The sequence below is a fragment of the Stegastes partitus genome, unplaced genomic scaffold (assembly GCF_000690725.1).
Source record: "Stegastes partitus isolate 25-593 unplaced genomic scaffold, Stegastes_partitus-1.0.2 Scaffold936, whole genome shotgun sequence".
NCBI classification, from domain to species: domain Eukaryota; kingdom Metazoa; phylum Chordata; class Actinopteri; family Pomacentridae; genus Stegastes; species Stegastes partitus.
This window is the reverse complement of record NW_007578667.1, coordinates 117572-131336: the sequence shown is the minus strand read 5'-3', so window position 1 is coordinate 131336 and position 13765 is coordinate 117572. Positions and strand designations below refer to the sequence as shown.

General features: G+C 38.1%; 1 protein-coding gene across 1 annotated transcript in view; it reads left to right on the top strand.

The window, feature by feature from the left end:
• Positions 1-13765, top strand: part of grk6 (G protein-coupled receptor kinase 6) — a 63065-nt gene that overhangs the window by 15734 nt on the left and 33566 nt on the right. The window contains exon 3 of the mRNA XM_008294083.1: positions 12723-12835. Coding sequence (XP_008292305.1) covers positions 12723-12835 — 113 coding nt within the window. The remainder of the gene's footprint in view (positions 1-12722; positions 12836-13765) is intronic.

Sequence of the window (13765 nt, the reverse complement as noted above, 5' to 3'; positions counted from 1 at the left end):
TCGTTTCCATTTCCTCCTCGTGTTTTAATCCAAGTCAAAGTGTACCGAGGACATGTTTCTGGTTCAGTTCTGATTGAACCGAGCCGCCATGTGAGCTGTGTTTTTATCCTCGTTACGCAGCAGCAGATGACTCTTGCGGAGGGAAAGCCCAGCTGATGTGTGAGCTGCTGCAGGACGCCGTTATCTGCAGCTCATCAAACGCTTCCGTTCAATCGACTCATTGTTTGAGACGACGTCGTGTTCGCCGGCAGCAGTGATTCTGCTCAGAGGCCGCGAGGCTCCAAACAGATCACTGGCTCCTGATCTAATCGTTTGTCCGCTTCAGATATTCGGTTTCACTCGGGGAATCGATGTTGATTTCTGATTTGCTCTGCGTACGGCAGCCGCAGTCGTCCACTGATACAGAAATAGACGCGGGATATCTGCGATATTTACCAGCAGCAGACCTCAGGCTGCGTCCACAGGAGGTGGAAGTGGACGACACACTCGTAGTGCTGATGATGAAATCACTGTTCATAGATCCTCTCTGCTCGAAACCCACAAACACATTGTTTGTATGTTAAAAACCTGATATTACACGTTGATCCATGAGCTTTAGACGTGTTTCTGGGTCTAAACAGAACCGTGCTCACTTTAGTTTTTGTTTTTTATGTCGCAAAAGTATCAACAGAGTGTAAATAACAAGAAATTAATGCATTAAGTGTCAAAAAATGGGATTTTAGCATTCAAAAGTAGCAATAACCTAAATATTTAAGCACAAATATATCAATAACTCAGTGCAAATATCTTGAATAATACCAAAATAAAGCACAAATACGTTGGACATTAACACGCTGAAGTCTGGAAATCCTGGATCCTAACATTCCAAACTATCAATAACCTGGATATAAACATGTTAAAGTGTCAATAACTTGGTTATTAATGCACAAATGTGTGAATGTCCTGAATATTAACACACTGAGGAGGGAGAATCCTGGATCTGGATGTTCCAGAGTGTCAATAACTCAGACAATAACACGCAGAAGTGTCAGTAACGTGGAAATTAATACAAACAAATGTCAAAACCGTCTATATTAGCATACAAAAATATTAATAACCAGAATGTTAATGCACAAATGTATCAGTAATGTGAATATTAACACATCAAAGTATCAACACACTGAATATTAAAACACTAACAACTGAAAATATGCACAGAAGTGTCAGTAACATGGAAATGAATGCAAAAAAATGTCAAAAACAGGGATATGAGCGTAGAAAAGTATCAGTAAGCTGAATATTTACACACAGATGTATCAAGAATTTTGATTTGAATGCACCAAAGTGTCAATAATCTGGATATTAGCTCAATAAAGTGTCAATAACTTGGATAGTAGCATGATAAAGTACCAATACACTGGATTTTAGCACACTAAAGTCCTTCATGCTGACATTCCTCAGCATCGCTAACGTGGGTATTAACATAGAAACGATCAATGACTTGGGTGTTAACATGAGAAACATCCGTAGCCTCATGATCAGTGTTGCACAACCGATGCCTGCAGCACACGACAGACTTTCTCCGACATGCAGCGACCTTTTGGTTCAACACATGTGGCAGAAGACGTCGAGCGTTTGGATCAAAGCGAGTAAACACCGAGCAGACGACGGTTTGCGACGGCGTAGAGAGCCTCGGCTTTTGTGTGATTCTTTTCACATTTTCTGTTTTAGCTACTTTCTGAACTTTAGCCGTGAACGATGGCTCACAACGATCAGACAGGAGTCGGCTCTGAACGTCTGCATGGAGCAGCTCATTGATCAGAAAAATCGAACAAAACGTGAACGATCGAATGTCTGCAGGCCGCGGAAAGAAAAACAGCTAATCTTGCTCAAGTGGTGGCTCAGAGGAAACTGTGGTGGCTGCAGAAAGAGGAAGCAGACGCTGTTTTTGTGTTTCTGCCAGCAGCGGGTTACTTTCATTTTAACAGGCGACGGCTTTAAGACGATTGTGACTGAAGGCCTTGAATGTACAGTTCTGTATGTGTGCCACACTGTAAAACAACGAGCGACAGAAATGATCCGTATCAGTGATGCTGACGTGGATCACACGCTGATCGAAATGCAAAGACGAGCAGCTGAAGGGCCTGATGGTTCCCTCAGGAGGTGGAGGAGACCACAAACAGAGCAAAAAATGAGTTAGATATGTGTTTACATGTGTACAAACACGACTGCACACTGGATTTTTTTTAAAACAACTTACAATTTTAAGTTAACAGGTGGATTATTTTCTTGATTCGTGTAAAACAAATGTCAAATTTGATAAATTTATAAAATCTAATTCCAACAAATATCCAAATCCAAAGATCCTGCGCCTGTAATATACCAAAAAAAAAAGTTGTAGGTTTGATTTAGGAGGTGGAGGAGACCAAAAATAGAGCAAAAAATGAGTTAAAATTGTGTTTACATTCGTACACAAACACGACTGCACACTGGATTTTTTTAAAAGCGCAAATCGACAATGTGCACAAAAACATATGACGTTTTTTCTAAACTTTCTGACGCATCAGTGAGCTGAATCAAGGCCTGGCATAGGACATAATTTCTAAAATTATTCGAGCAGCCACATCGTAAAGTCAGGGCTGCAACGTACAATTTCTAATGTTAACAGGTGGATTATGTTCTTGATTAAAGTGTTTTATAGTAAAACAAATGTCAAATATTCAAATCCAAAGATCCTGCGTGTGCAATATACCAAGTTAAAAGAGTTGGGTCAGTTTTAGGTTTGATTTAGGAGGTGGAGGAGACCAAAAACAGAGCAACAAATGAGTTAAAGTTGTGTTCACATTCGTACAAACATGAAGCGCAAATTGACAAGTTAACAGGTGGATTATTTTCTTGATTCAAGTGTTTTAGACTAAAACAAATGTCAAATTAGACAAATTTATAAAAACTCATTCCAAAGATCCTACACCTGTAATATACCAAAATCAAAGACTCGAATTGGTTTTATGTTTGTTTTTTTAATCAGTTAGTTGTTTTGTCAATAAAAGTCGATGAAAAATGTCTTGTTTCGTCCACAACTCAAAGATAATGAGGTTACCGTCATATAGGAGGAAAAAAACTAAAACTTTTCAAATCTCTCTTTTTGATTAGAAACTTTATCAGAATTAGTCGCGATTCCTAAAACGGTTGACAACAGAAGCGATCAGTCGCTGCAACTCTACATGAAATCTAAAGTTTTGAGGAAACAGGTTTTTAGAATTGCTGTTGCAAATTCTTTTTTTATGTCCTGTAAAAATAAAAACACATAAATGATCGTTAAAAGCAGCGCTGAACGGCGTTCGTAGAACTGCCTGCTTAACTCGTTAAATGTTTAATGTGGACAAGACGTTATTAACATCAGCTCATCTCACCGCAGACAGCCTCGCCGTGTTTGTTTATGTGGTGGGAAGCCGGTGAGGGAATCGAAGCCGCTGTTTGGTTGCTGACCGTCGGGACAAAAAGACGATTGTGTTCGTTTCCCCTGAAGGTTGTTGAAGAAAGCGACGTTTTTAAAGTAATATTCGTCCTGAAGGGTTCTTGGTTTTTCAGAACATGTGAACTTTACAGGCTGCAGCTCTTCTGCTGCTATTATCAGACGTTTCCTTTTTTTACTCGTTTGCGGCGCGATTAACCGCATTGACCTCCAATCCTGCAAAAATAAACGCTGTGAAACTGTGAGAGGTGGTAGCTTCGCTCGGCTCCACGGAGATTTGTGCTGCGCTGTAAAAAAAGAATTATTAAAAATGCATAAAAATGAGGTAAAAGTCCGGCAAAAATAAAACTCGTCATAAAATAAATAAATAAATAAATAAAATAAAAAAATTGTCAAATACATGTAAAATTAGATTTTTAACGGATTTAAATACAGAAAAATGGTGTAATTTTACAGTCACATATTGTTATATATATATATTTAAAGGTTTTAAACAATTTTATTTGCTATTAACTGGCAAAATCTACAAACTACTGTTAAAACCACCTTTCTGCAGTCCTTAATCCTTAATGTACATATTTTTTCTGTCAAATCACATCTGTATTTATTTATTTTTTGCTGATTTAAATACAGTGAAAAGTTGTGTAATTTTACTATTTAATGTTGTAAAAAACATCCAAACAAACAAACAAAGCAAAACACTTAATTAACTTCAATTAACTCTTGATGAAACTTGTTTATTTTAATGTTCAATGAAATTCTGGCTGTGAAGGTGCCAGAAAAAAAGAACAAACCAAATCTTAATAATGCTGTAATGTTTATAAACTGTAAAACAAACAAAAAACAAAGTCAGGCGGGAAAAAAATCTGATTTAAACACGTTTAAAAAATAATAATAAGATTTTAAAAAAATTGAAAAAGAAAAAGTGAAATATTGTAAAAGAACAAATGAGCATTTATAAAATGACAGGTTTTTGATGTTATTTACTTTTATTTATTTATTTGTTTTAACAAACATTTTGTTTTGTTTATTACAGAGTTCTACTTTTGTAATTTCATTTTATTTGTAAATATTAATATACAATCAGGTATAATAATGATCTGTGTGCTTCACTGTTGGAGATTTTTTGGTTTCTTTTGTTGACAGATTGTCAGAGAGTTTAAAATCTGACAATGCTTTCTGTTTTCACAGTTTATGGCTGATAAGTGATTTTATGTGTTTTTAAAAAATTGTTATTTCAAAATAAGTGGACTTTTAAATCCACAAACAGGTTTTTGGTGTCCAGAGGTTGTGATGCTAATGTTAGCATTTAGCTCGATGCAGCAGAGGCCAGACTCTTTCCTTCACTTTATTTGACATCATTGTCAGATTAAACTTTAACATCCAAAACTCACAGTCTTCAGGAACCCATGAGGGACTGAAACCAGCAGCTCCACACAGAGACCACAGCCTCAGTGTACAGATGCTTTTAAAATGTGGAACAAACGCAAACTTTTGCAAGGAAATAAAAGAGGAGTGCAACATAAAACAGGCGTTTCTTTGAGTCTTGCAGGACAAATCTGCTTCCTGAGCTCAAGTTTATGGCTCTGAAGTGTCTGTAAAGAGGCTTTTTCTGTGATTTTTATTTAGAACAGAGTTTCGTCTAACCTTATTAGCATTTAAACAAAGTTATGTTCGCGTCTTATGAAATGGAGAGAAGCTAACGAGGGCGACAGGAAGCACGAGGAGCTGAGCTCTGACAACTGTTGTCAAATGACACAAACTTTGTGGAGTTTTTACGCCCATTAAACATGAACCGTGTGACTTTTCTCTTCAGCTGCTGAAATGACCTCTTCATGTCATTTTCCTGATTTCTGCTGCGGCAGAAACTCCAAAATGTGGATTCAGTTCCTGATTCAAACAGGACGAGGAAAGTCAGCGCTGATGCTGAAATGTTATGCATAAAAATGAAGTTTTTTCCTGAAGTGAAATAAAAAAAAATCTTCTGCCAAAAAAAACACCTTAAAATACTGTCATTCAAATTCAAATTCAAAAACTGTAAAAAAAATAAAATAAAATAAAATAATGAAAATAAGCAAATATCTTTAAAATAATGATATTTAAATACAAAAACCTCCCAAAACAAATATTAAAATGTTTATAAAGATTTTTGACAGGCACGATCTGTAATATATATATATATATAATAATAATAATAATAAAATATATTTATTTGCTTTTTTCCCCAAAACAATTACAAACATTGTTGTGAAGAAATATTTAAATATTGTGAAACTGATGTAATTTTAGTTGTAAAAGAACTTCTGAGTGAAAGTCAGCAAAAAATAAACATTTGACTTTTTACCAAACATTATCTGTAACTGAACAAAACACGAAAGAAAATCTGTACAATAAAAGTCCTTAATGTACATATTAGTCTTTTTTTTTAAAGAAAGAAATATTGGAAAACAATGATATTTTATTTTTAAATACAGCAATTTGTTATTATTAACATTATTATTGTTATTAACATCTCAAATAATGGTAAATATCTATAAAGTAATGACTTTTTTTCTGGGTTAAACACAGTAAAAAATGTGTAATTTTACAGTCAAACGTGTAAACGAACAAATCACTGTTTGTAAAAATACAGATTTTTATTATGTCATTATTTGCAGTTTTGACATTTTTTCCCTTTTCAGTCAACATGTTCATTTCTACTTTTTTTTCCTGTAATTTTACTAGATAATATTGTTATATTATCATTTTTCTTTCAAATAATGGCAAAAATCTGTAAAATAATTATACTTTTGCTCATTTAAATACAGTAAAAAATGAGTAATTTTGCAGCCGAGCGTTGTAAAAGAACAAAATACAGATTTTTATTTTGGACACTGTTTTTTCCCCTATATATTTAATTTATTTATTTTTTTCCGGCATTTTACTCAATATTATTTGTAATTTAGCAAAACTAAGAAAATGTGAAAAATACTTTTGTAACTCCTAAATTTACACAGTTTCAGTCGAGGTGTAAGTTTGGATGTTTTCTGTAGTTTAACAAACGTGTGAGACGACAGCAGCTTGTTCCTTCAGCTCAGAACGCTGCTGATGTTTCTACAGTGAGAGCTGCTGAGTGGGAGGAAGCCTTGAGAAACACACTCAGGAAACCGTCAGCTTCCTCGTTTGTCACAAACACGTTTTCCTCTCGTGTCCTGATTCTGGTATCATCACATATTCGAGCAGCAGCAGCTCGTCTGCGTTGCACAACGACGGTCGCTTCCTCTTTCATCCAAAGCTTTCTCCTCCACCGACGCTTCTGTTTCAGGAAAATACCAAGAAACGCACATCGTCAGTGACTCTTCTCATTTTATATTTATTTCATTTTAGAAATGGATCTTACCAGCTGTTTTCCTCTTTATTCTTTATTTTTTTTAGTAAATTATTACGTTTTCTCTCTTGATGTACGTTGCCGCCCGTTTTATAAAACACGCAGCGCTTTAAAACTGTTTTAAACATCAATAAACCTGATTGTAAGCATTTAATTAAGCAATCAGCAACACTGTATGTTATGACTGATGCGTTTTTAATTTATTAACCTCTTTAACGAACAGTTTCTGGACGTTTCTCTCACTGTGGGCTCATTTTTAACTGCAATGTGAAGTCCTGCACCTCGAAATGTCCACGTTATAGATCTAGAAATCATAGAAAAGAAACAGGAAATAGTTTGGGAGCATTTTCCCACAGGTGTCACAGGGCAGCTTTACCAACACTGCCTGCAGGTAAACAGGAAACTCTTTGGATTTTTGTCACGTGACTGTTGGTCACAGCCGAGTCACTCGTGGACTTGAAGTTGCGCCGAGAAGCTCGAAATTATTTGTTTTTTACAGAATCTGTTTATTGCAAAAGGTTTATTTTTTTTTAGTTAATTTTAAAACGAATGACTCGGGAAAAAAAAAAGCGGTTTTGACGAAATGCCACCATTTGGTTGATTTCCTCCACAGATTTCCTCCGTTTGGGGCTTTTGTCAAAGAATGTGATGAATTTTTTTGACTTTTCTTAAACATGAGACGTGTTGAATCAAACAGTTATGATTAAAAAATAAACTCAGATTTCACAAAACGTTTGTATTTTGTCTCAGAATCTGGTTTGAGCAAACGTTTTATTTTTAAAGAACAAATTCATTCTGATGAAAATTGACAATCTGAAGCTCGCATTTGGTTTTGTTTTCTGACAGAACAGCCGCTGCCTGAAGAAAGTTTACATTTATTTAGTTTTTGCGGTTTCTGGTTGACAAATGGTGTCGTGTTGATGTTTGGTTTCAGGATGTGATGCCAGTGGTGGAGTTTAGAGGGTTCAGACTCAGCTTTAGTCAGATTAAAAGGTTCATGAAGTCTTCTGACCGGAGCACAAAGCGTCTGCTCTTGTGCTCACTGCAAACTGAAACATGTGCTTGTGTTAAAGGTTACGGCAGTAAATTTGGCAGAAATCACTAAAGAACAACTGAGAGGGAGCGTTTCTGCTGCTGTTTTTTAAGAACCTCGCCGCACACGTTCTCGGTACAAACGGCAAATGAAAGATTCCTCATAGATTCCTCCTCCTCGTCCTCCTCCTCCTCCTCCTAACAGGCCATTAGAGAAACTTGATCTCGCAGTGGAGCAGCTCCACGCTGGTTTCAAGCTTCAACTGCAGAAACCTTTTGTTTAGCTTTCGTCTTCTTAGAAATGCTCAGAAGAAATGAGCAACCGTGACAGGGACGCGGCCGTCGGATGGATGTTCTGCTGTGGTTGAGTTGAACTGAAGGCTGAAGTTCTGTGAGCGATGTTGGACGCTGGCTGGCGTTATGTTGTGATATTTGGATGATTTTAGCTTAAATGAACATGAGCAACTTTAATATTGATGTTAAAATGGCAGCGCTAATAGAAAACCAAATCTCATGTAGATCAAATTATTTGGTTTTTAGGTGAATCTGAAAGGCCTGAAAGCTTCAAACCTGCATTCTTTCCGACAACCAGCAGGGGGCAGCTCCTTTTTGGTTGTATCGTATAGAAATCTGGAAGAAAATGTGAGAATTTCTCATTTGATTTGTTACCTCAGTGAACATTTTCCTGATGAGTTTATGGCCTCAATTGCTCGTTAAACGTGTCTTTTAATACAGCATGGGGTTCATTTTGTTAGTAATCGGTACATTTAGAGTAAAATAAACAATAAAGCGGGGTATGTTTCAGGGCATGCATTCACACCCACCGCTCGAGTGTTTGGTCCGTTTTCTACAGACCAAGATGGCGACGGCCACATTCCAAACTTGAGGCTTTAAAACAAGGTTCACAAACAAATGAGTGACATCACGGTGGCTACAGCCATCTTTTATATGAAGCCTTTGGCCTTGTCCACACGTAGCAGAGTTTTCATATATCAATATCCTCCCCCCGACACACCACCTCGTTTCTAGAAAAAAAATCCATCCACACCTAACCGCATAGTTAAGCACATTCATAAGCTGCCAAACCTCTAGGTGGCAGCAGTTCCCCAAATCCTATCCAATCAGAGTGAGCTTCCGTCTCTCGACGTCGTAGAACAAGCGTCCTTAACGTCGTCCTTCACCTGTGTTCTTGTGCATGGAGCAGTATCTGGGCCTGGACCAGAGACGACGCCAACACAGGTCTGAGGGCGTCCACGCTGTTTCTAAATGTAAACACAGGTCGCATATGTGACAGAAGAACATATTTTGTGGCAGGCAGTGACGTTTGGAAACCTAGAACCCCAGTTATTGACGTCCACATGCAGACGCATAAACAGCATTATTCACAGAGGATTCACAAATCTTCACTTTGGTCGGAGGTTTTTGGAAGAATCGTTTTTAATGCCGTATATCTGCACTTTCGTGTGGATGACGGGAGAAATCGTAGAAAGACATCTTTGTTTAGTGACCCTGCTACGTGTGGACGAGGCTTTTGCTCTACAGGGAGTTAGTTTTCCTTTTAAAATGACCCAAAGTAGGGACGCAAATTTGGACGAATGTTCTGGACTGATCCCTAAATAATAAAGTACCCCAACTCATAATTCACTACAACGACATACACACACTGTTCAGTGGTTAATAAGACGGCCATCAAAACCTTACATGTGTCAGCTCTGGTCGGCAATCATTAACCATCACAGGAGTCTTTGTCATGGTGGCCCTTTAGTAGCTAAACTCCCACAATGCTCTCTGTTTGCCAACATGGACTTCCTGTAATCTGAGCGACCTCCACCTCTGGTCTCTACAGTGTTAAACAGTTAGAGGCTCCACCTGGTGGAACGACCAGGTACTACAGCTGATCTACATCCCTAAAGTATTGTTAGATTTTGCTGATCTACCCGGTAGGCGTTGAGGTCAACGTGGAACAAAGCTGTGCAATGACTGAGGAGCAAGCGTGGCTAAAAAGAGGAAAACTCGTTATAGGCGTCAACCGTTTAGGACCGATATCGAAACGGATCGTAAATAATCAAGGAGATCGATAGCAAGTATTTGGAATCGATATGTATTTGCAAAAAAAGTGGAAATTCTAGTGTCAAAAAACCCCAAACTGCAGCACAAAACTTTGTGATACAGTGTGGACTGGCCGTGATGTGTGACCAATCAGATAGCTCTGTGGGCGGGGCATAGCGGCACTCTGTCTGGAAAACGCTGCATATCGGAGCTGATCTGATCCTCTACACAAACTGCAGCTTCACACCACAGGCCTCCCGGTGCTGATCCACCCCGCACTGTCTGCTTGATATCCTATAAATAGACGGTCAGAAGTGCCGAAGCCTTGATCTGGGTCCAAACCCGTGGCATCACAATTTCACTGTAGGGCCCGAGGACCCGACAGAGGCCTCTTTGTCCGGGTTTCCTGTGTGCTAATGTACAGCTTGTTCAGTCCCACGGCTCCTTTCATGTATATCACACCTCCTGAGATCTATGGAGGCCAGATCACGGTGAATTCCCAGAACCTGGGGGGACGCTGTGTTTCACTGATTATGGGAGAAGAAAACGACGGACATGTTGATTGGAGTCTCGCGGGTTTGCTGTCCGAGCTTCTCCATCCTTTTTGCTTCTGTTCGCGTCATTAGAGCGCAAAACAATAAAAACAAAGTAGAACAAGTAGAGCAAAGTGGGATAAAACGAAGCAGAACCTGACAGAACGACGAGGCGTTACTGACTGAGAGCAAAGCGATAAATCACATCGATTAAAGGGACGCTCCACCCAAATCCATTTGGCAGGAACACAAAGAGGACACAACAACCGACAGCGTTTTCCTTCACTGTGGGCTCGATTTGCACCTCAGTGGAAACAGAACAGCCGCAGCTAGAAGGAGACGGAACTGAAAAATGACTTCTGGGGAGTTAAAACATAAAAATTAAAAAATAAGTCAAAAGCTGAATTTTTTTATTTGTTTCACAAAAGTTGAAAAAAACCTGAAATCCACAAGAACAACATTTTGTTTCCGATACTGGGACAAAATGACAGATATTTAACTATTGTATGATTTTATTTGTTTGTTTTGTTGTTGCGTTAGTCTTGAAAAGCACCATATAAGTATTATTATCAGTATTATTATTACTATTATTGCTCTCATGTTGTTTCACCGTGCTGGATGAATCTTCCAGCAGCTTGTTTCCTCTCCGCTCTGTGGAAGCACACTGCCTGCAGTTCAAACTAAAACTCTCTGAATTGTTGTCGCCTGACTGTCGGTCACAGACGAGTCAAATGCGACTTTTCAGTTGTGCAGTGAAGCGACAATTTTTTTGTATTTCCGTGGATCTGGTTTGATCTAACGATTTATCTTTTGGCTTTTTTTTTTTTTTTTACTTTACCAGCATCACACATGGTTAGTTCAAGGACCGTCGGACATTTATAAACTCATTTTTTCTCCAGTTTCTGATAAACTGGCGTCTCTTTCACACTGAACCCACCACGTCACACTGATCAAACGACTGAAGCTTTTTGTTATTTTTGCATCTTCCTGTCCTGTAAACGCTGATTATTTTTACGCTTCCTCCTGAAACCTGCCGCCGGCTGACGTTTCCACTCCGTCACAGACGCACTCGGCCTTTAATGCAAATCTTTACGCAAGAAACTTACTTTAAATTTGATAAACAAATCGACGACCGGCCGTTTGACACGCGCAAGTTTTTAAGACTGTGTTTGCTTTATGAATGAATAATCCATAAAATGACGCGTCGAGCGCAGTATTATTAAATAATTATGTTTGTCATTAATAAAACAAATAAGTAAACGTATAAAAATAATTTCAAAATGAAGATTATAAACCGGTTGCCAGGTTGTGGAAAATCCTCCTCTGGCACTAAACTTCTTTTATTAATGATTTGTAAACATAAAAAGTATTTATTCATGATTTTCCCTCATTTATAAATTATTTAAATTAAAGATGTGATTGAAGAGATGTGAGCAAAAAGGAGAAACTTCACCCGATAATGTAATAAAACAGGTTTTACCACCAACGTTTTGCATTTACTGCCTCGTCCTCCTCAGTCAACGCGGTTCGTTTCCTCCTCGTGCTGGTTTTTATTTTTATCTGCCGTCACTGTTCATAGTTTTAGGTTTGTTTTCGTGAACCGGTTACAAAAACAAACTGAGGCGTTCTCTTTCCTCCTCCTCTTCGACCTCTGCTGCTCCTTCGCATTTGTTTGAGCTTCCTGAGTCGCTTTGCATCTCCTGGAGACACCGATGCAAATCCGCCTTTCCTCGGCCATGTCGTTATTATTTTCTGATCTATGTTTTTTGCCCTGAAGCGCAGCTGGAAGTCTGCAGTAGAAGCTCAGCGAGTCAACAATGCAAATCCTCTGACAGCAGCTGATGATCAATATGTTTTCAGAGCCGATCGTTGGCCGGATCGATGCACATTGGGTTTTACGCTCCAGCTGAAACGACTAAAATGCACCAAAGTGCACAAAAAACAAGTTTTTATTATGAGTTAAAGCAACTTAATATGACAGTTATGAAATAAAGACTAAAGGCTAAATTGTGGATTTCCATAGGGAGGGATCAATAAAGTCGATCTTATCTTAACCTACTGACCCACGCAAACGAACAAACTACACAAAAGCACTGCTGCTCTCTCTGTTTTCCTGGATATTCAATATTATTAGACAGTTTTATCAGACATTAGAGGAGCTGCTGGTTTAAACGCTTAAAATGTTTGATGAGAAAGCTGAATATTGTGTGTTTTGTTTATCAAAAAGATGAATATTGTGTGTTTTATTCATCAAAAAGGTGAATATTGTGTGTTTGTGTGTCTGCAGAGAAGGACTACAGCAGCCTGTGTGAGCGGCAGCCCATCGGCCGGTTACTCTTCAGGCAGTTCTGCGAGACTCGACCCGAGTTGAGACGCTGCGTCAAGTTCCTGGACGCTGTGGTGAGAAGATTGTGTTGCCGAGTTGTTGCCAAGCTTTTTGCGGTTGCTGTGCTGTGGGGGTTTTGTGTCTGTTTTGGCTCATTTTGTGTTTGTTCGGGGTTGCTTTGTGTTTCTCTTTTCTCTTTATGGTGGTTTCGTTTCTCCTTTTGGGCGTGTCGGCTCGTTTTGTGGTTGTTTTGTGTCTCTTTGTGGTTGTTTTGTGTCTCTTTGTGGTTCTTTTGAGTGTCTTTGTGGTTGTTTTGTTTCTTGTTGTGGTTGTTTTGCATTTATTTGGAGTTGTTTTGTGTCAACTTTTGGGCATTTTGTGTCTTTTTGAGGCCTTAACATGTCTTTGTGGCGTTTTGTGGTTTTTTGCGGTTGTTTTATGTTTCTTTTTGATTGTTGTGTATCTCTGTGATTGTTTTTTTTGTCTTTGATTGATCATTTTGCATCTCTTTGTGGTTGTTTTGTGTCTCTTTGTAGTTTTTTGGTTTTATTTTATGGTTGTTTTGTTTCTTTCTGTGGTTGTTTTGTTTCTTTTTGTAGTTGTTTTGTTTCTTTTTGTGGTTGATTTGTTTCTTTTTATGGTTGTTTGTTTCTTTTTATGGTTGTTTTGTTTGTTTTCGTGGTTGTTTTGTTTCTTTTTGTGTGGTTGTTTTGTTTCTTTCTGTGGTTGTTTTGTTTCTTTTTATGGTTGTTTTGTTTCTTTTTATGGTTGTTTTGTTTCTTTTCGTGGTTGTTTTGTTTCTTTCTGTGGCTGTTTTGTTTCTTTTTGTAGTTGTTTTGTTTCTTTTTGTCGCTGTTTTGTTTCTTTTTGTGTTTTTTTGTTTATTTTTGTGGCTGTTTTGTTTCTTTTTGTGGTTGTTTTGCATCATTTTGAGGTTTTTTTGTTTCTCTTTTTGGTCATTTTGTTGCAGTTTCGATCTGTCTGGTTCTTCTGTGTTTCTTTTT